General features: G+C 35.6%; 1 protein-coding gene and 1 pseudogene across 3 annotated transcripts in view; one reads left to right on the forward strand and one right to left on the reverse strand.

Annotated features, from left to right (window-relative positions):
- TRAPPC8 (trafficking protein particle complex subunit 8) overlaps positions 1-23666 on the forward strand; it is an 81919-nt gene that overhangs the window by 25507 nt on the left and 32746 nt on the right. For both annotated transcript variants that reach the window (XM_086372859.1, XM_086372860.1), the window contains exons 9-14: positions 237-387; positions 5351-5451; positions 11590-11695; positions 17732-17863; positions 21170-21394; positions 22308-22416. In XM_086372859.1, the coding sequence (XP_086228985.1) occupies positions 237-387; positions 5351-5451; positions 11590-11695; positions 17732-17863; positions 21170-21394; positions 22308-22416 (824 nt within the window). The remainder of the gene's footprint in view (positions 1-236; positions 388-5350; positions 5452-11589; positions 11696-17731; positions 17864-21169; positions 21395-22307; positions 22417-23666) is intronic.
- Positions 1616-3779, reverse strand: LOC147345973 (small ubiquitin-related modifier 2 pseudogene; annotated as a pseudogene). Its single transcript, XR_015153774.1, has one exon. The product of XR_015153774.1 is annotated as a small ubiquitin-related modifier 2 pseudogene (transcript).

A 23666-nucleotide genomic window follows, 5' to 3' on the forward strand; every position in this document is an offset into this window, starting at 1 on the left:
GCTTGCCTTCTGCTGAGAAGTTCTCAATATAAAGATATAAATTATATAGATACAGATGTAACAATCTGTTTCCAAATATCTTTGAGAAATTCTACCTCCTTGGAGGTAGGATTTTTATAAGACAGGATCAGGTTTTCGTATGTTTTGGACAGTTGGGCATCTTTTTGACATTTTGTAATATTTAATGGCTTAGAGGTCATAGCTTCTGAATTCCTCTTTTTATTTTGTATCTGCAGGTATCCACCAGAAGCGCCAGAGCTTCAGATCAGGAAAATGGCTGACCTGTGCTTTTTGGTGCAGCACTATGATTTGGCGTACAGTTGCTATCATACTGCAAAGAAAGATTTTCTTAATGATCAAGCAATGCTTTATGCAGCTGGTGCCTTGGTTGGTATTCTGTAGTACTATAATTTCTTGTTCCTGCTACCATGAATGACTTAGAAATTTTTCTTTATGAAATGGCAAGCAGAATTTTCCCTAGGGATAAAGTTGTACTCAAAGAGCATATAATGCTTTATAGATTTTGAATTAATTGATGATAACTTGATGGATTTCTGTTAAATTAGTATCTTCAAACATGGTCATACATGAGGGTTTCTTAGATTTGATTAATACTTTGTATTTAATTTGAATTATAGTTTGTACTGTATTCCCAGTATAAGAACTTCTCTTTTATAGAGGGTTCTTTTTTATGTCTTGAAAAATGTTTTTAAATTGTTCGAAATGTTTTTTTCTGATCTAAGACTGTTTGTTGGTTAAGAACATGTACTTTGGTGTGCGACAAACTTTGATCTTAGGCAAGTTACTGAACATCTCTAAGCCTTAGTTTTCTCATCTGCAGAATGGGAATCCTAAATGTGGTTAGATGAGATACAAAGTTTGTAAAGTACCTGGCACACTACCTAGGCTGTCAGTAGGCATTGGCAATGTTAGTTTTGTAATTGATATAAAACCTAGGTGTTTCAGAAAGAATTTTCCGTGTTGCCTTATAAACTTCTACTGTATTTGAAAAGTTGTCATAAATATGTTTGTAATGTACTTTCTGTGCTTAGAAAAGAGTAAACTAGCATTGTTACTTTCTACATAGTCTATTTATTTAAATAGCAGGACACATGACTTAAAGGGAAACTAGGATTCATTTCTTTTAGGGTAATTTTTCCCACATAAGGACAGATTGCCCTGCATGTAACAGCTACATACAGAAAAGTTATAAAATTGTTCTTGGTTTTAAATGATTAATGAAAAACATTAAAATTTTCCAATTGGATAAGGTATGCAAGGATTTTTATGTTCTTTTTTTATTAGAACAAAGTGAGTTGCTGGAATATAAAAATAAGAGCTGAAAGAGCATGCCACTAATGGAGAAAAGGGAAAGGGATATTTTCAGAGAACCAGTATTTTTCTCCATCTCATCTCCATTCGATGTTGAACAAAGCGTACCATTGGCCATTTGGTTTAAAAAAAAATGCAGTGTGCTTGTGCACATACACCAGTTACTTTATGTTCAGTTAAAGAATGGGGAAGGGGAAAAGGAAAGAACAGAGAAACTGTACTGTAGTAGTCAGGATGTGGTGGAACCAAATTGCAGCTTTCTAACTGAGAATGTCTTCTTGGTCTGGAGGAACAGAATTCTGGAGTTAAGTAGCAGGTTCCGTTTTTAGTAGAAACCTCTTGTCTGCCACTGGAACACATCAGCTGTATCTTCAGCCTCCATTTCCAACTGTGCAGCTGTGACTGTTTCATTGATTGGCATCCGGACAGATGGGAATCTGGTCTGCCTCGTTGACAAAGCCTGTTGTTCACAGTAGGCTTCCATTAGTTTACTACTGCGCCACAGAACCCCCTTCAAATGACTAGGATCATCATTCTCAGTCGTGACTCCTCCCTTGGGCTTTTCATTGGCCATGGCATGTGCAGGAATCTCCTCAGCTGTTGCTTCAAAAAAGAGGTATCAGGTCCACACCAAAGGGGCATATGAGCGAGTGGCAGAAGGAGGTGGCGGCAGTGGTGGCGGAGGCAGAGGGCACAGGTCATGTGCTCCCTTCCCCACTCTGCATGTCTTCTTAAAAACATGTAAGCTATAAACAACAGTGTGAAGAATAAAAATACATAAGAACTCTACTTCATTGATAATTACCATGTAGATAACCTGTTTAATAACTGCCATCTATTTTGCATTTGTTTTAATACTGTATGTATAAAAATAAGATTGTGTTATATAGTAGCCATCATGGTCAACAAAAGAGTCCGAAATGCAGTACTTGGATGCAATCTCAAAAACGATTGTATATGTAAAAATAAGATAGTAATTATTGTATATATAAAGATATATATACAGTATTCTATATTGATTATATATAAAGATATATATACAATATTCTATATTGTATATATAAAAATAAGATAGTAATTTTAAAAAGTAAAGCTAAAATAGCAAAAAGTCATCTAACTTTTAAAAATCCTTCAGGAACTGAAAATGTTGATGAATAAAAGTATTTGAAAAAGTATATGAATTGTTCTTGGCTAGACAGCCTCTGGTCTATGATTAACTAACATAAGCTAATAGAAAATCACAAAGACTTAAATATTATTTCATCAGTACTTTATAATGTAAGTTCATAATTACAAAATTATGCATAATGTGTCTGCAAATTGAACGTTTGGAAAAATGGCACAAAATTTGTATGATTTTATGGTATGTAAGCTTTTTCATTTCTGTCTACAATCTGACTAATACTGCATTTAAACCATTTAGATGGAGGCAAATTAGTGGCATATTGGGCATATTAGATGCATATGAAGGAAAAATAATTGAACACTGGAAAGTAAAGGCATAGCTACTATAACATATGCACACCTAAAAATCATTGTAGTCTATAATTACCCTAAAAATAATAAGCCTTAGAGAAAAATTCGTCTGGTAGAGTCCTCATAAAAACTATGTATCTTTGTAACCAGAGCATAAGGTGTTGTGTGAGGCAGCTTAGCATGGTGGAGGTTATCCCAAGAAATAAAAAAACTATGCAAAACCAGTTTGTGAACCCTGGGGTAGGGAAAAGAACTCGTAACCAGTGGAATTGTCGTGAAGGTAAGCAGGGAAAGAACTGCAGCCTGCCTTGAGCAAGAGCTGTGCAAGGCTGGGAGTATACCTCTCTAGAGAGACGCCCCCGGCCCCCCAGTCACACGCACACACACAGAGTAGGCATTCATTTTTTATTTTCTTAAAGCACAGATTACAAAAGCTCCTGCTTGGGCAACAGCTAAGTTCGGAGCTTTTTCCTTTCTTGCTGAAGGTTATAATTCTGTATTTGTTATTTTTGATCCCCTTGTCTAAGCAAAACTATTTTTGAATGAATAAAAATTCTGTTTGTACTGATACCACCTTCCTATATACCATTCGCATAGTAGATAATTGATCACAGACTATACTGCCTGCCTTTTTTGATGAAAATTAAGATACTTAATTATTTTAACTATAAAGTTAAAAGGTACATCACAGAAAACCAAAAAAAAATTTTTGGAGAAATACAGTTTATGTTGTAGTTTAATTTGTCATAACTAGCTGAAGGTTAAGTAGGTCACTCCAGTTCTTGACGAAAGTCTTTGTAAAATGTGTTAACCCGTTACTGTATACTGTAAGAAATGATTTAATGGTTGATTATTGAAGATCATGCAGTTACTTGGGGTGATCATTCTGAATGTTCTCATTGTATCCTTAGAAATTGTTAGCTTGTATGTATATTGATTTGTGATTTCTTGTAGAATTAAATTAGAAAGTGACTTAGAATTCAAAGCCTGTTTTTCTTACAGGATTTTTTCCTTAGTATACTTTTATTGATATGTGTGTGTGTGTGTGTGTGTGTGTATGTAGTATATATAGTGCGTATGTAGCAAATATAATGTATTTTTATATAGTGTTATATAATATATATGGGGCTTCCCTGGTGGCTCAGATGGTTAAGAATCTGCCTGCAATGCAGGAGATGTGGGTTCAAGGTTGGGAAGATCCCCTAGAGAAGGGAATGGCTACCCACTCCAGTATTCTTGCCTCAAGAATTCCATGGACAGAGAAGTCTGGTGGGCTACAGTCCATGGGATCTCAAAAAGTCAGGCATGACTGAGTGACTAACATTTCCACTTTCATGCTACATGTGTAATGTATTTTAGTTTTTTTGTGTAATATAGAATCCTGTGTGTATTCATTATATTTATTAATTAAAATATAAGCTAGTTAAGAAAACATGATGTTTCGGAGCCATAGAAAATTTTTTCACATGGAGATCACATATTTTCGTTCAGTTTCTTCAATAAATTTTTGCGTTGGATGCTGAGGATACAGATATTCTGAAATAGGCAGGGTTCATACTGTCATGGAACTTAAATAGTCTATCGGGTTAAAGGCTTTAATCATATCCCAGTTTTTACATAAATTATTTTTGTGTTTTTTCCTCTTTTAAAAACTGTTGCAGTAAAGTGTTTATTCATCCTAAAAGTAGGTTGGCATTAGCAAATTTCCCTCCGATTTATGGAAGTTTCATTTATTTCTAGTTAAATTTTTATTAAAAGTTGGTCTATATGAGACTACAAGTATGAATGTAATACAGTATTTTACTAAGAATCCAAAACTTTCATTTTTATCTTCATTTCTTTTCTCTTTTTTGGCTTCACAGTGAGGCATGCAGGATCCCAGTTCCCCACTAGGGATGGAACCTGTGCCTCCCTGCATTGGACTGCCAGGGAAGCCCCTTATCTTCATTTTTAAATCCTTTAGCACCATTGTGTATTATTTGAATTATTAACAATGGAATGGGTCTTTGAAGTAAGAAGTCCTAAAAAGCTGACAGATCAGTTTCAGAAATGGTTTTTGTGCCTTCTGATACAGCATATGAACCATAGAGTTTGTAAGAGGTGAAAGGTATATAGTACAAGTTGTTATGAGCTCTGTTTTCAAATATTGAAGCCAATAAATTGGAAACAGATGCACTCTGTTTCTCTCTCTCTGGTTCTATCATTGGTCTGTTCTCTAGTCTCTAAGGAATAGGCAGTAACGAGGAGGTGGCAGCAGAAATCTTACTTGATAGTTACAGGCCATGACCAAAAGTGTTTACTAGGTCTTCTTGAAAAACACTCATTTAAATAGTGAATGACAGACTTTGGAATGTGATTGGAGAACTTTAAAACTGAAAGCATATAAATGTAATTATTTCCAAGTCTGCATTAGGCTATCGAATTTATATATATGGCTACATAAAAAAATTCAGTGAACTGCATTCCAGTTTTTAGACTCTGAATGCTAAACTGACGGCAAGAACTTTCTTGTTTTGAAATACTGTGATGTCTTTCCCTCTAGGAAATGGCAGCTGTGTCAGCTTTTCTTCAGCCAGGAGCACCCAGGCCATACCCTGCACATTATATGGATACAGCAATTCAGACATATAGGGATATCTGCAAGTAGGTGACTAGAATATTTATGTTCTATCCCTTTAGAGATAAACTTGACATTTATACTGTAATTAGATATAAGTGGTTCTTTGTTTTTTTATGTTTTAATCTTAAGCTCCCAAATCAAGTTAATATATAGATGAGGTGATCATTTAAAACCAGTGTTTTACTACATTTTCGTTTCCTGGAAAGATGTACAGTTAGGAATTAGTTATATGTAATGTTGAACTTGTTTCATTGAGGGAGATTTGTGTTTTGAGAACATTTTTAACTTTAACTACTGTTAAGCCAGGAATTAGCTAGTTTGAACTTTTCCTTGTTAAATAGGCAAATACAGAGAGGTAGATAATGGTCTCGGGAAGAAAATGAGAAACATTTTGTACATGTAGTGAGTTCTGTTGAAACTCCATGGAAGTTAGAACTCACCACCTGTAAAGGAGACTATGAAAGTTGGTCCAGAGCAGGTTTTATGGTATGTTTGAGGAATAGACCTTGAAAGAAACGTGGTTGGGATTTGAGAACCATAAAGCCATTTCAGGAATTTTGGTTGGCAGGAACAGTATTTTGGATGTAACATTACTGGAGAAAAGGAAGAGAGCCTGGGCTAGATTAGAGGGTTTTGTGTATATGGAAAGGTGTTTTGAGAGAAATCAGTGTGGGAGAACATTAACTCTCATTTATTACTATTTTTAAGCTGTGGTTAAGATTTATGTTTAATAAATGGGGAGTTACTGAATATTTGAGTAGAGCTTTGACATGGTTATTTTTCAGAAAGATTAATACTAGCCTTTTCTATGTAGAATGGAAAAATTAAAAGATGGGGACACAAAGGTAGCTTTGTCTGCTATAGTGTTGAAGTAGTAGTCATAATAATGTGTTTAGAATACAGCACTAGTAATAAAGATTAACACTGATTTAGCACTCAGCGTTTACCACTGTGCCAAAGTAATTTATATACTCATTTAATCTTTACAACAAACGTATGAAACGGTGGATACTATTATTACTGCATTCTACCCACAAGGAGATTGAAACAAAAGAGTTTAACTTGCTGGAATGGGTGAATTTAACTCAGATGACCATTATGTCTACCACCGTGGGCAATAATCCCTTCGAAGAAATGGAGTAAATTTCATAGTCAGCAGAAGAGTCTGAAACGCAGTATTTGGATGCAGTCTCAAAAACGACAGAATGATCTGTTTGTTTCCAAGGCAAACCGTGCAATATCACGGTAATCCAAGTCTATGCCCCAACCAGTAATGCTGAAGAAGCTGAAGTTGAACGGTTCTGTGAAGATCTACAAGACCTTCTAGAACTAACACCCAGAGAAAGATGTCCTTTTCATTATAGGGGACTGGAATGCAAAAGTAGGAAGTCAAGAAACACCTGGAGTAACAGGCAAATTTGACCTTGGAGTACAGAATGAAGCAGGGCAAAGGCTAATAGAGTTCTGCCAAGTGAACACACTGGTCATAGCAAACACCCTCTTCCAACAACACAAGAGAAGACTCTACACATGGACATCACCAGATGGTCAACACCGAAATCAGATTGATTATATTCTTTGCAGCCAAAGATGGAGAAGCTTTGGGCAGTCAGCACAAACAAGACCAGGAGCTGACTGTGGCTCAGATCATGAACTCCTTATTGCCAAATTCAGACTTAAATTGAAGAAAGTAGGGAGAACCACTAGGCTATTCGGTTATGACCTAAATAAAATCCCTTATGATTATACAGTGGAAGTGAGAAATAGATTCAAAGGATTAGATCTGATAGAGTGCCTAAGGAACTATGGATGGAGGTTCGTGACATTGTACAGGAGACAGGGATCAAGACCATCTCCAACAAAAAGAAATGCAAAAAAAGCCAAATAGTTGTCTGATGAGGCCTTAAAAACAGCTGTGAAAAGGAGAGAAGTGAAAAGCAAAGGAGAAAAGGAAAGATATACCCACTTGAATGCAGAGTTCCAAAGAATAGCAAGGAGAGATAAGAAAGCCTTCCTAAGTGATCAGTGCAAAGAAATAGAGGAAAACAACAGAATGGGAAAGACTAGAGATCTCTTCAAGAAAATTAGAGATATCAAGAATATTTCATGCAAACATGAGCTCAATAAAGGACAGAAATGGTATGCACCTAAGAGAAGCAGGAGATATTAAGAAGAGGTGGCAAGAATACACAGAAGGACTATACAAAAAAGATCTTCATGCCCCAGATAATCACGATGGTATGATCACTCACCTAGATCCAGACATCCTGGAATGTGAAGTCAAGTGGGCCTTAGGAAGAAACACTATGAACAAAGCTAGTGGAGGTGATGATATTCCAGTTGAGTTATTTCAAATCCTAAAAGATGATGCTGTGAAAGTGCTGCACTCAATATGCCACAAATTTGGAAAACTCAGCAGTGGCCACAGGACTGGAAAAGGTCACTTTTCATTCCATTCCCAAAGAATGCTCAAACTATCACACAGTTGCACTCATCTCACATGCTAGTAAAGTATTGCTCAAAATTCTCCAGGCTTCAACAGTATGTGGACCATGAACTTCCAGATGTTTGAGCTGGTTTTAGAAAAGGCAGAGGAACCAGAGATCAAATTGCCAACATCCATTGGATTATTGAAATTGCACAAGAGAGTTCCAGAAGAATATCTGCTTTATAGACTATTCCAAAGCTTTTGACTGCGTGAATCACCACGAACTTTGGAAAATTCTTCAAAAGGTGGGAATACCAGACCACCTGATCTGCCTCTTGAGAAATCTGTATGCAGGTCAGGAAGCAGCAGTTAGAACTGGACATGGAACAACAGACTGGTTCCAAATTGGGAAAGGAGTACATCAAGGCTGTATATTGTCACCCTGCTTATTTAACTTATATGCAGAGTACATGATGAAAAACGCTGGGCTGGATGAAGCGCAGGCTGGAATCAAGATTGCCGGGAGAAATATCAATAACTTCAGATATGCAATTGACCCCACCCTTATGGCAGAAAGCAAAGAAGAACTTAAGAGCCTTTTGATGAAAGAGGAGAGTGAAAAAGTTGGCTTAGAGCTCAACATTCAGAAAACGAAGATCATGGCATCTGGTCCCATCACTTCATGGCAAATAGATGGGGAAACAGTGGAAACAATGAGAGTCTTTATTTTGGGGGGCTCCAAAATCACTGCAGATGGTGACTGCAGCCATGAAATTAAAAGACACTTGCTCCTTGGAAGAAAAGTTATGAGCAACCTAGATGGTATATTCAAAAGCAGAGACATTACTTTGCCAACAAAGGTCCGTGGAGTCAAGGCTGTGGTTTTTCCAGTAGTCATGTATGGATGTGGAAAATGCAGTGGAGACCCACTCCAGTACTCTTGCCTGGAAAATCCCATGGAAGGAGGAGCCTGGTAGACTGGAGTCCATGGGGTCGCTAAGAGTCAGACACAACTGAGCGACTTCACTTTCACTTTCATGCATTAGAGAAGGAAAATGGCAACCCACTCCAGAGTTCTTGCTTGGAGAATCCCAGGGACTGGGGAGCCTGGTGGGCTGCCGTCTATGGGGTCGCACAGAGTCGGACATAACTGAAATGACTTAGCAGCAGCAGCAGCATGTATGGATATGAAGAGTTGGACTATAAAGAAAGCTGAGCGCCAAAGAATTGATGTTTTTGAACTGTGGTGTTGGAGAAGACTCTTGAGAGTCCCTTGGACTGCAAGGAGATCCAACCAGTCAATCCTAAAGGAAATCAGTCCTGAATATTCATTGGAAGGATTGATGCTGACGCTGAAACTCCAGTACTTTGGCTACCTGGTGTGAAGAACTGACTCATTTGAAAAGACCCTGATGCTGGGAAAGATTGAAGGCGGGAGGAGAAGGGGACGACAGAGGATGAGATGGTTGGATGGCATCATTGACTCAATGAACATAAGTTTGAATAAGCTCTGGGAGTTGGTGATGGACAGGGAGGCCTGGCATGCTGCAGTCCATGGGGTCACAAAGAGTCAGAGACGACTGAGCAACTGAACTGAAGGGGATGCAGTTGATAAATGGTTGAGCCAGTATCAAACCCTGCCCTTTTTATAATTGTTTGAGAATATATTGGAAGTTTCTGGCAGAAGAAACAGCCTTCTGTCAAAGAGGAACCTTTGAAGAATTCTGAAAAAGAGTTTCAGAATGTAGAAGAACTGTGAGAGGGAGGCAGTAAGGAAGCCTGAAGTCCTTTAAAGTCCTTTCTCCACAAAGGGCTAAAGTTCTCATGAAGTCCTGTAAAGTCCTTTCTCTGAGAAGAATTATTCATGAAGCCCAGAGCTTTTGGCGAGATTCATGTGGAATGATGCAAGACAAAAGTGAAAATATCCATTGACCCAGATAGCTATATGACAATCTGGTTTTGTCCTCCTGTTCACAACAGATTGTATGCTTTTTCTAAATACAGACTTAACTAAATACACATTTACTGTATAATCCTTCTAAGTTACCATGATTGGTAAGGTTTATCATAAATGTAATAGATATTTGGGGATAAATTAGAAACACTACATTAGTTATGCATAGCAATTTTAAGAATCTCCCAGATCTGAGAAATATTAAAATATAAATAAATTTTCTTAAAATACAGTATACTTTAGCAGTGCCCTTAGAATGCCACGTCCCACTTTTTAACTGATGCAGTCCTATTTATCTGGATAAATTTCTTATGAAGCTTTCCCTTCCCTCCTTTATCTCTCATATCATAATAAAAATTAGTTGTACTCTATTCATCATTATCTGTTTTATGTCAGTTTCTGCTTTTAGATAGGGATTTTGTTTTAGAAACGCTTGTATCTGTAGCACTTTCACTGCTTGACACAACGAGTTTAAAATGTTGCTTAAAGAAACAGTAAAGTCCTAGACTTGTGGTAGCTTTGTGACTTCATAACTGATCATATGGGGGAATTTGTGAAGACAAAAATAAAACAATTGCGTTAGATTTACAAAGTTTACTAAAGATTCTTTAAGAACTGAGCATTTTGAGCGTGTTGTAGTATATGTAAGTTGTTGTTTAGTTGCTAAGTCATGTCCGACTCTTTGTGACCCCGTGGACTGTAGCCCACCAGGCACCTCTGTCCATGGGATTTCCCGGGGAAGAATACTTGAGTGGGTTGCCGTTTCTTTCTCCAGGGGATCTTCCCAGCCCAGGGATCAAACCCATGTCTCCTGTATTGGCGGGCGGATTCTTTACCACTGAGCCACCTGGGGAGCCCAAAACATTCTCAGATAGTCATAAATACCAACCCTCTAAGAAATATCATGGTTTGTAGAAAGTTTATCGCAGATCACTACAGTAATTTTGGAAGCAATGAATTGTATTTTAAAAGTATAACTGTTCAGAATGGCCTTCAAGTTAGTGATCTTTGGTTGTAATTTTAAGGTCAAGTGGTATTTTCATATAAGGATTAGAATGTAAAATGAGAAGAACTTTGCTGCTTCAGTTGACCCTTGATCAAAATGGGTTTGAACTCTGCGGGTCCAACTTATACGTGTATTTTTTCACAAAATATGTACTACAGTACTACACAATCCTAGGTTGGTTGAATCCATGGATATGTAACTTTGGGTACTGAGGGCCAAACGCATATTTTTGACTACACTGGGCGGTCAGCAGCCCCACCCCCTGACTTGTTCTAGGGTCAGCTGTATTTCTGAACAAAAGGATTCCATCTTGAAATTTCTCAGTTTTCATTTATTTTTATTCAAGAATAAATAATCCAATTCTAGATTTTTGATGGTAGAAGTCCATGAGAAAAATCAGCTGATTTAATATTTTCGAAAAGAAGATTTTGGTCAGAAACAGCTAGACAGCACTAGCTCCTCAATATCTCCAGTAGTACTACCACAAAGAAAATGTCTCATTATTCCTGAAAGTAGTCAGTAAAATGAAATACACATAACCAGAGTTTATAGTAAGGAAAGAAGAGAAATCTGGGTGAAATGTGTACCTTCCTTTATGTCTGAAAGCAGGTTTTGTTTACTAACTGCTGGTTCTGGTTATGTTCTAGCATATATATGATATATGATACAGATTTCTTTTAGAACTGGAAGTTTTTGTTGAACTCATGGTTACTGTGATGTACTACAATATTATTATAGTGCTAATTATATTTTTCTTGACTATTTTTCTTTAGGAATATGGTATTGGCTGAAAGATGTGTATTGCTTAGTGCTGAAATCTTAAAAAGCCAAGGCAAATATTCAGAGGCTGCAGCTCTCCTAATACGGTTGACCAGTGAGGTACTAAAACTGTGTAGTACTTGTTTTAATTAGTATTGCTTCATATTTTTTAAAAAGTATTTTCTTTCTTCTTGAGAAGGGTATGCAGAATGAAATGAAAGGGGGATCTCTTTTTTGGAATTTATAACCTGGCTACTTTAGTATTTGTAGAATTGATTTTAAATGCAATGTTTTGTAAACAGGATTTATTTTATTTATACATTTTAAGTCTACATGATTATTAACCACAACCATGCATTGTATGTCTTCTGTGAATTAGGTTTTGCTTATGGATAACAGTATTTAAAGCAACATGCATATACATCATTCCTGATGTAAAAATCAACACTTAAAAATATTCGGGAATTTTTAGTTTTGTTTTTATTCATATGAACTTGCTAAATCATCCTAAACATTTTAAAAATTCTATATTATGAATATTTCAGAAGGATGAAAAACCTGCTTATAGCTGCTATTTCAGGTTTCCAACAATATTAAGTTGCATTGACTATAGGCTTGTAAAGAATGGCAGTAATATGATTAAAGACATGTTTTTTTAGATGAGTGCTCAAGAACAGAAAAAACAAACACCTTTGTTTGCCCCTTAAATATTAACTTAACCTAGGGTTTTAACCCTTGGACCATTGTGCCTTTTTACTTTTTTGTCATCTGTTTACAGTTATGATTTTCAGTCTCAAATCTCTGCAGCCCTGGAGCTTTAGATTTGATTGGCCTGGAACTTTAGATTTGAATGACCAACTGTCTTTTAGACTCACCTATTCAAGTGTTTCCAGTGCACCTTTGAGTCTACATATCAATAACTAAACTTAATACTTTGTAGATCATGATCTTAAATTACAGCCAACCAGCTCCTAATTTGCTCAAGGCAGAAACTATTTGAGATGCTCCTATAGTGTTCTATACTGTTAGTGACACAGGATGTTTTAATTTCTTAAATATGTGTTCTTGTTATAACTTCAAATATTTCACTTATCTTTCTCTTTTTAAAATCCCTCCTATTACTACCCTGGTTCATGTCCTTAATGTCCTTCTCCTGGACTTTGTCCCATTTCATCTTTTCTTCACCTCAGTTCAGTGGTTCCGCTCTCAGTCAGATCCTTCAGACAGTACCCAGGTTTCTTCAGTGTATCTGTCCTGCCCTCTTACATGCTGTGAGACCACCATAGCATATACTGAAAATTTATGTTTAAGCTGTTAGCTTCTTGGAGATAGGAAACTGTTGCTTTCAACTTTGTTTTTCCCTAGTGCCTAACACTGGGCTTGACACATAGTATATGATTTACAGATGTTTGTTGAGCTGAACTATTAATTATTCTATAAAGGTTTCTTAGGATACTACTAAGTAGGCTAAGGGATGATATTAAAAATATTTTATAATTGATACTATGTGGACACTGACCAATACGAACAGTTGTCAGACATTAACCTGTTTGGTAGAGCTGAGTGTGTTGAGTGTGTTGATGTTCTGTCTTTTAATAAATAATCTTAACTTAGGTTTGAATATGTTGGCCATGTTTTTCAGCCTAGGAATTATCAGTAACTGTAAAAGGTGTTTATGGTTTAGAAGCTTGGAATAAAATTTCTTTTATTAGAGCAGATTCTTGTGTCTCATTGTAACATTATTTTCTTTCACTGTTTTTTCTTTCCAACTCTTTTTTAAACCCTTTTTCAAAGCTGGATGATTTATTTTGTCATAAAATTCTAGAAAATTTATTATTGTCTTTTACTGCTTTGGGGTGAAAGATGGGGGTGAATGTGTGTATTTCCCTGGAAGTTGTGATTTTTAGTGGCCTTTTCTACTGTGCTTTTCAGGTATTTCTTTGAAGTAACTTGAAAGTAGAGACTGCTAGGCATAATGTGTCTAAGATTATTAAATTTTAGCTAATAATTATATTTATTGTACTCTTGTTCACTGGAAAAGCTGTATAAAATGACAAGTGCATTTATCCTGAGGGTCGAGAACTGAGTCACATAGTCTTGACACTCAGGAATTGTTTTTTCCTAGTGTTGTGTTAATACCATTATAGCACTTGACAGCTGTGAGGCCTGGATGAAGAGTTGAGCTTTGAGTTTGTTGTTTGCACTGTAAGTTTGTGGGCAAGTGGATCTTACTCTTGGGTCGTGCTCTGGGTTTTTCAGCATGGCAGAGCAAATGCAGCTTAATGATAAAACATGTCACATTTATCAGCATATAGGTAGTATGTCTAAATTTGGTGCTTTAAAGCATGATGCTTTCCCTCTACTTGTGTCTGTATTTCTGTGTTGAACATTTATTCTGGTCCTGTAATGCTTTTTGTGTGTTACTCCATTTAAATGCAAATAAATCAGAGGTATGGTAATAGCAGCAGTTTTTTATTAGTTTCTCCAGCTTGGGAGGAACTGTTCTGTTCCTGTGGTACGTTGGTCAGCTGTTAGCACCTTTCCTATTAATTTCACAGTTATGCAAAGGAAAAAAATCTTAGTGCCATGCCATCCTTGAGATCTGATTCAGTGAAGTTTGTTGTCCTTATCAGCTGTGTTTTTATGGAAGTTTTTACTGAAGCCTCTACCCCAAATGATTTTATATCTGGTTGTGGGCAAAGTTCACAGACTGGAGTTCTTGCTGAAGTGGCACCATGGGTTTTTTCTTTTCTCAGCTCCTCATAGAGCATGCATGATGGCCTTGTCATAGCATGGTTGTGAATTGCCACTGAAGTAAAATTGTGTACTTCAAACATTCAAAGCCTCTGCTTTTTGGATAAAACTGTCCCTCTGTGACTTTCTGCCATTTTTCTTCCATCAACACTGATGGTAGTTAGCATTCTTTTCGGGGCCATTTTTTGGTTTCAAAGCAATGTTTTCCTACTTTAGGTGTCTCTGTAAGACAGGAACTAAGCAAAAAACAAAGCTGCAGTGATATATAAGTGCATTGTTTAGCCCTGCAGATCAACTCTCAGCAGCTTTACTGAACGCAGGGGCACATTTTGCTTCAGCTAAGTTAATATATGCTGTGGACTTGCCATGTCTTTCTTGAATTGGTCAATCCAGTTAGAGACTGTTGAGGATTTACTGTCCTGGTTCTCAACTGATGTACAATCTTAATAGAATCATTACACACCCCAAAATTGTCTAGTGTATATTCCTTATTTTAATCAGAATGTCCAGGATTGCTGCCCACCAAGTTTTGCAGGATAATGAAGCTCTGTAGAGAATTAAGATGTTTTTATGTTCTGTGTGTGCATGTATGTGTGTGTGTATGGATGTGTGTGCATTGCTGGGAATAAACTTGAGAAATTTATTGGAGTTAAACTGACTCCATTGAGAAACCTAAATTCCAAAATAGAATTAGAGGGTATCTGCCTGTTCTAGATATTAATGATAAAGTAATAGAATAGAATGAGAATTTAAATGCTACATATGATTGGCTGTCATTGTGTCATATTAGTGGGAAATGTTAGATTAATCACTGAATGCTATTGTGACACCTGATTAACTGATTCCTATCTTACTCATTGCATAATATAATTATAGCTTGATTAAGCTAAAATATGAAAAAAACAAAACAACCTCAAAGAAAATACGGAGCTTCCCAGGTGGCGCAGTGGTAAAGAATCTGCCTGCCACTGTAGGAAATGCAAGAGACATGGGTTTGGTCCCTGGGTCAGGAGGATCCCTGGAGTAGGAAATAGCAACCATTCTTTGCTTGGAAAATTCCATGAGCAGTGGAGCCTGGTGGGCTGCAGTCCATAGGGTCACAAAGAGTCAGACATGACTGAGTGACTGAACATCCACATGCACACACACAGAAGAAAATATGAAAGAGCGTTTTTTTTTAATTTAGGAATGATAACATTCTTTCTTAGTTTGCAGTATTTTGAAGCCATGAAACTGAAAATAGTATGTTTGACTACTAAAGAATAGACTCTTTTATAGCAAAATTGGGAAATACTATTTGCAAATGTATGACAAAGGCTTAATATTGATTAAGTGTACAAAGGGTTCTTACAAACTAGATAATCACAAAAACCCATTCACACATGGGCTTAACGGGCAGTTTGCAGAAAAAGTACAAAGACTCTTAAACATATGGTAGATGAACAGCCTTACTATTAAAGAAGTCTAAGTTGAGGAACTAAGTATTATTTTTCTTTTATGAAAAAGGTCAAAAATCTTAAAATTTATTTTTGGCTGGGTAGAGTAGAAAATAAACTCTTACTCTCCAAGAGTTTTTTTACTGATATGACCTTTTTTGTGTCAATATACATTATATATTGATTGGAATTTGAAGTATATGCATAGCTTTCATTAACTCAGCACTTCTATTTCCAAACACTGTCTAATAAAAATATTTGTACAGTTATTAAAAATATTTTTAAAGATGTTTATGGAAGAGTTTTTTTTGTAGTAGTAAAAATGTGTGGCAATATTGAATCAATCAAGTGGAGACTATATTAATAAATTATGCATTTATATAATAGAATACGGCATGGCTTTAAAAGAAATGAGAGATGTAGATGTTTTGGAAAGATGTCTGATACTAAGGTAAAAAGTGAGATAATACTCTGTGTAATACTATTTCTGTATAAGAAAAGCTGTGGCATTTAACATATAAGTACATACCTATTTAGAAAGAGAGAAGTGACACGGACCAGCGCCAGGTTGGTAATGGCAGTTATCCCGGAGTCAGATGAGGCATGAAGTGGGGAAGAAAGATACTTCCTTTTTTTCTTCAAACATTCATTCTTAAAGGGGGGAAAAAAAAAGAGGCCATATTTAATAATTTTTTAAGAAGAAAGCATTTTCCTAAAAAAAAAATAGAGAAGTAAGCGCCCTATCTTCCCCAAGTAATTCTGATGCCTTGGTTAACAACTGCTTGTTAACTATACATTCCTAATGTTCCCACTCACTAGCTTTTGGATCTAATTAACTAAGAAAATCATCTGATCATTTAGTTTTTGTTATGAGGGGGTCTGAAATAGATAATATCTACCATTTACTGAATGCTTTTCCTCAGATGTTTCCGCTCTGATATAATTTTATGATTGCTATGGAGGTAGTTGCAGTAATCAGTAGTCTATGAACACTTTTGATGTGACTATAATTTGTTGAAATTATTGCATTTAAAGTCAATGTTTTCTGTTTTCAACTTTCCCTGGGGAAAATAATGGAGCAGAACACATGGAAGGGCATGGTAAGTTCAGCTTGAGAACAGCTGAAAAGCTAGAGAAAGTTTGGTGAAAATGTTGTTGATGCTTGATCAGCAACCTTCAGTACTTTCTCAGTTATTTGTCAAGTGATGATGGCTCTGTCAGTTGAAAGATTGTCCTTATGGGTGAGGCTATAAATGCACAATGTGGTTTTTGTAGACTCTGTCATAAGTCAGTTGCAGTGGCAACTAATTTGAGTTGTACCATTTACTAATATACTAATAGTAGGTGATAATCTTTGAAGGGGAAACCTGGATGTTTTAATGAAAAGCAGTTTCTTTGGCTGTTTTAAACTAGAGCAAAACTGAGAATTCCTTTTAAGTATAGTAAACCTTTATAGAGGATAAAGTAACAGATTTGATTATTTAATGATCTGCACACATTCTGTTTTGGCTTTCCTCTTTTATTGGATGAATAGAAATAGGCTATTGTATGTCACAGATCCGTTTCCAGAAGAAATTAGATATGAATCTGTTTTTCTGTACTCCGTTTTCTGGTTCAAGTCAGTATACCTGTATTAATTCTCAGTTTATAATCTTTTTTTGCCATTTGAAAAGGGATTGCATTTCTTCACAGATTTATTGCATGGTGCATATCACAATCAGACTTTTGGCTTTATTTAAAGCGAAAGAAAATATTTCATGGTAGAGACTTATTTGAACTTTTTTTAAAATTTGTGCTTATTGGAAGAAAGAATCATCAAGACTGGATTGTCTCTTGATCTCTGTCCTCAGATACTTCTAATTTATGTTGGATACGCTGTATATCATTTTAAGGAAGAAAATGTTTTTTCACTAATTAATTAGAATTTTTGTGAAATTAACCTTCTTTTTCTTTAAACATTCAATAGGATTCTGATCTTCGAAGTGCACTTCTTTTGGAACAGGCAGCACATTGCTTTATAAACATGAAGAGTCCCATGGTTAGAAAATATGCGTTTCATATGATATTGGCAGGCCACCGGTTCAGTAAAGCAGGGCAGGTGAGTGTGCTTGCTTTAAAAAGAAGATAATTTTTTATTTATTTTAATTTTTATTTGTTGTAACTTGTTTATTTTATAAATGTATGTTATTTGTCAATTTTTTGATTTAAAATTTTTAAGATGAAACTAAATTTTGTTCTGAGGTAATGTACATTGGTAAGGACATGAGATTTGGTTTTAAACAAATCTGGGTTTAAATCTTGACCTTGTGCTCACAACTTAACTTTTAAAGTTATGTCTTTGAGCCTTTTTTTTTTTTTTTAATAAAATTTGCGATTTGCCCAGATTTCTTTGAGGCTAAATTCTTCTTAAAGGTGATTGAACCTTCCCTACTTCAACTCTGGTCTTCTGTTGTCTCTCAGAGTATCTCTTAATGGTATTTGCTAAATATTTAATGGGTTGAAGTCATCTATCTCTTCTCCCTGGGAGCAGCTGGGTTGGAAGAGATCTTTATTAATTTGGAGCGATTCTCTGGTCCCCAGTAGTCCTTTTAAACATTAGCTGCAGGGAGCCTTCTTGAGGCAGAGAATGGTAATAGCACCTGAGATGCGGTCATTTGGGTCTGTGTGTGCTCAGTTGTGTCTGACTTTCTGCAGCCCCATGGACTGCATGACTGTGACCCCTGCCAGGCTTCTCTGTCCCTGGTGGTTTACTATAAGTGTATGTGAAAATATGGGCTGAGTAATCATCTGTATATTCCAAGCACTCTGCTAGGAGCTGAGCTTACACTTGTAAAACTAACATGGTCTTGTCTCTTAAGGAATTTTTTAATCTAGTCAGGGAGTATGAGGATTTTTTTGAATTTAATTGACATGAATTTTTATGAATGTTCCTTTTTCAAAGTCTTGTGATAACAGAAACATGCCAGTGTTAATTCAAAGGTGCAAAGAAGGAAAGGTGTTCAAAATTACTCTCAATTTCATGGAAGAATGTCATGATTTTTAAAAATCAACTTTTCAAGATTGAGTTCCTCTACTTTTGGAAAATGGGAAGTTAGAAAATATGTGAACTTGCTTTATATTAAATACAGAATTGTAAAAATATTTATGAAATTAAGTCTTTATAATAATTTTATGTACTTTATGATTAGAATTTCTCAGGTTCTGAAGCGAGGGGAGAAAAAAAGCTCTGATTTTTCACAGTCCATTTTCCATAATTAGTACAAATGCATCTGAAATATACTATCCCATTGTTTCTCTTTGCTTAAAGTGTTCTATTAGAGAAATCTACAAAATGTGTTAAGCAGAAGAAAAATTACATGCCCCACTAGAAATGGTTCTGTCATTTTTCCACATCTTTGTCCACTTTTGTGAATGATTTTGTTTGTGGTTATGATGTCATTGGATCTAGTATTTACCTTCTAAAGATACAGGACATATTGCCTCTAGGAAGTGCATGGCAGGTTAAAAATGCTACATTCTGGTAGGTTGAGATACATTTGCTCTCTGGCCTAATAATCATCTTTAACTGTAGTTATCTTGTGGAGTTAATGATTCCAAAGTAGCTGGTTTGCTGTTTTGTGACCTATATACCTTGAACCCGGAGGATCGCTTTCTCAAATAGTAGAAATCTGAAATATGCAGACCTGTTAGAAAAGCAAATATATGTCCCATTGAAGTTGGTCAAGAACAGTGTCTTCCTTGGAAGATAAAGGTGCTCATCGTGTACATAATTCTGACTCAGGCCAAGTTGTTTCTGAGAAGCTCCAAAAAAAAACCAGATGTGGCTACTGACAGAGATGAGTGCGGAGCATAGAGGAGATTATATGTATACAGTGATGTCATTTTTCAGTCCTCTGTGATTGCAAGTTCATGCCAAATTGCTTATCTTGTCCCCAGAAATTGTTTATAGTTCAGTTTTTTCCATTAAGAGTATTAACAAGTAAAAGGTATTTAAAAAGAGAAACAACATTATAATCAGTATTAAAAAAAATTAAAGTCTGAAGGTGTTTCTGATTATGCCCAGTATACCCTGGACGATCTTTCTATTACTTTAAAAGGCAGACTTTAAATCCTTGTTACCTCTTAAATCTCTTTAGATGCTTTTCCAAGAGAGTCTAAAAAATGCACTTGAACTTGACATTTAGACACATTTTATTGGTTCTCTGTATCTCTCAGTTTTTAAGATTCAGTATTTGTGTTCCTTTACTAAATGCAATATGGAGATTGGGATTTTTATTTTGTTTTGTTTTTAAGAAACATCACTTAAAAATTATTTTGAGATGGATGAAACTGGAACCTATTATACAGAGTGAAGTAAGCCAGAAAGAAAAACACCAATACAGTATACTAACACATATATATGGAATTTAGAAAGATGGTAACAATAACCCTGTGTACGAGACAGCAAAAGAGACACTGATGTATAGATCAGTCTTATGGACTGATTTCCTAAAAAAATTGACCAATTCTGGTTGAAAATGATACAGATTTTGTTAATCTACCTTGGAAGAGGGTGGGTATAAGAATTTACTCTGAAGGAAAAGGTTTAGTGGAGAGAAACCTTTTTCTAGGTTAAAAAGTGAAAAAAAGTTAGTTGCTCTGTCAGGTCTGATTCTTTGTGACCCCGTGGACTGTAGCCCTTCAGGCTCCTCTGTCCACGGGATTCTTCAGGCAAGAATACTGGAGTGTGTAGCCATTTTCTTCTCCAGGGGATCTTCGTGACCAAGGGATTGAACCTAGGTCTCCTGCATTGCAGGCGGGGTCTTGAGCTGCCAGGAATACCAAATCCCGTGTTTAGAATGGAGGTTGTCTGAGTTCAGAGGGTGGCATTAATATGTAATTAAAGCCTAACGTATACTCAAGGGTGTGGTAGGATGCAGCCTTAGGCAGAAGAAAAGAATGCCAAACTCTGTCACTATCAAAGACCAACAAATACATGTAGACACATATACCTTCATACTCATATATGCAGAATTAGAACACACTTTACTATTCAGTCCAGGGCAGTGGTATAGTGACTAACCAAATTTAAACTTCGCACGATAGCTCTCAGCTACAAGCTAACAGCAAGTCTCTCACTGATCTATGACTCCACCTGCTGCTGCTCTGGAAATTCCCAGATGGTTTTTCACAAAGTCAGTATTATTCCTGACCTCTCAGACTTCTTACCCTTGGACAGAGCAGCTGCTTGTCTGCTTCAGGACCTCTTGGTTTTTAGCGATCGTTGCAAAGTTTAGTTTCATTTTCTTCATCATCCCAGTCTCTGTTAGAAGAACTCATTACTAGTTACTTGATTTGTGTGTGTGTTTGTCCAGTCCCAGAGAAATTTGGATTATAATACTTTGCTTTATATATTTTCTTACAGAAAAAACATGCTTTACGCTGCTATTGTCAAGCCATGCAAGTTTACAAAGGAAAAGGCTGGTCTCTTGCAGAGGATCATATTAACTTCACCATTGGGCGACAGTCCTACACTCTCAGGCAACTGGACAATGCTGTGTCTGCTTTCAGGCATATTTTAATCAATGAAAGTAAACAATCTGCTGCTCAACAAGGGGCCTTCCTCAGAGAATATCTTTATGTTTACAAGGTGAATACTTATTTTCAGGAGTGGATATTAAAATTATATTTGTCATTATTTTCAGCAAAACTCATTTTCAGTACTATCTAGTAAGAATCTTATAAGTGGTTTTATTAGACTACATATAACTATCTTTCATAATAAAGTGCAACAGACTAGGCTTTTGGTCATAAATCTGAGTTACATTGCCCTTCTACAGTTCTCATAAAAGAGAATTTTAATATTATAGTAAGCATTTGATTTGTGGCTGTATTTGGAATCTTAAAAAAAATACCATGAGCTTTTGGGACTGTTTTCTTCATTATGTGTTTTTGAATTATAACTGGTTTTACAGCATTTGGGTTATTGTCCCATTCTTTGGAAAAGTACATTCCTCTGTTTCCTATGAAAGATGAGTAGATATGGATCTGTGAGAGGTAGACATTACTTTGATGTAATGCAGAAAAATTAATAGGAAGAAAAAACATTTCACTGAGACAGGATAGCAAAGTTAAAGCATTATTTTGTGGACAAAATGGAAAGTTGTAATTTTTTCCTCAAGGTCCATGAATAGTAAATATTTTATCTGTCCTGCAGAATATAATTACCCTTTTTTACTTTAGTAATTTTAAATCATATGGGTAAGAATTTTGGCAGATAGAATGCTATAATGAGTCTAGAAAGTAAAACACATATAAAAATAATATTTGGAGCTTTAGCGTCCAGAGAGAACTAACTTGCTGAGTAACCTTAAGGAGATTCTCTTGGACCAAAATAAATATATCTAAAGTTCTTCATCGTAAAATTTTATGACTCGTATGTTAAGTAAAACTAGTGATTCTTAATATTCTTTCTTAACACGCCTTTAATACCTTATGTATTAAAAATGAGGACGGATAAGAGTTCTCTCAAAAATTCTTTTCGTCTTTTGTATTTCTCTTAGAATGTAAGTCAACTCTCACCAGATGGCCCTTTACCGCAGCTTCCTTTACCATATATTAACAGTTCAGCAACCCGAGTTTTCTTTGGCCATGACAGACGACCAGCAGATGGTTAGTAAAGCTTAATTTGGCTTTGTTACCTAGTGACTTTTTCTTTGAAGTTATTTCATCTTTTTCCACTAAAAAATAATGTGTAATTGTTAAAGAATATTTGAAAGTAAACAACTCGACCATATCATCTATCATCCTGCCACTTGAACCTACTACTTCGGTGCTTTTCCTTCCGGCTTTAAAATCTAAAAACGATAACAACAAAATAGCTGTATGTATAATGACTTTTCTCACATAATATAAAGAAATTCTCATAATATAAAGGTTATATAATCTTGATAAACATTTTTAATGGTTGTAATGCATTCAATGGATATAAAGTATTTTAATATTTGCTATATGGTGTCCATCTTTTTTGATTATGTGAAATCTAAGTTGTAATGGACATCTTTGTGGATGAATCTTGTCTTAACATTTTATTATGGAAAATTTCAAATGTACACAGATGCAACGAACAATTGCCAATGTAATTGCTGTTCTTGTTGTGAGACTTTTTAAAAATTTAGAATTATTTCCTTAGCATTGAGCTTTAGAATGGCAATACTGGGCCAAAAGCTTAAATATATTAAAGGTCTTTATGCATGTTAAACTTGGTAATTTTAAGTCTTTTTAATTGGAGCTTAGTATGTTTCTTTTTGAGAGCTAATTTAGTCTTTTATTTAAAATATTTATCAGGGTACTTGTAGCAGCATTGTTTTTAGTAGCAAAAAAAATGAAACAGAATGAATCGATAGATTTTGGTACCTCCATATATTGGTTTCATGCTGTAGGACGTGAGTGAATGAATTCTTTATATTTCAATGTGGATGATACCCACAACATAAAGTTGAGTGAAAAAAGTTGCAGAAGGATGGATCAAAAGTTATTCCATTAACATAAATTTCAAACATATACGCTAGTTCTATGAGTTGTTTATATATACAGTCATATTTGATAAAGTAAAACAAAAATTATGAATGTGCATGCTATACTTCAACTTTGGAATAGCTCTGGGAAGAATTGGTACCAGTGGAAGAGATGAAGGAGAGAGAATTAGGGAAGGTGAGATAGAGGAAATCAGCTCCATCTGTGACATTTATTGTGTTTTTTTAAATAAAATTTGGTTTCTTATAACAAAGTTGACATTTCTTAAATTTTGATACACAAGTATTTGTTATATTATTTTTCATGTTTTGTCCATATATTTGAAGTATTTCATATAAAATTGTGGACACTAAGAGAAGATATTCTGTCAGAGTCAGAAGGAAAAG

Source organism: Bos grunniens, chromosome 24 (genome assembly GCF_055505025.1).
Source record: "Bos grunniens cultivar Pamir isolate PY7600 chromosome 24, Bosgru_T2T1.0, whole genome shotgun sequence".
Taxonomy (NCBI): domain Eukaryota; kingdom Metazoa; phylum Chordata; class Mammalia; order Artiodactyla; family Bovidae; genus Bos; species Bos grunniens.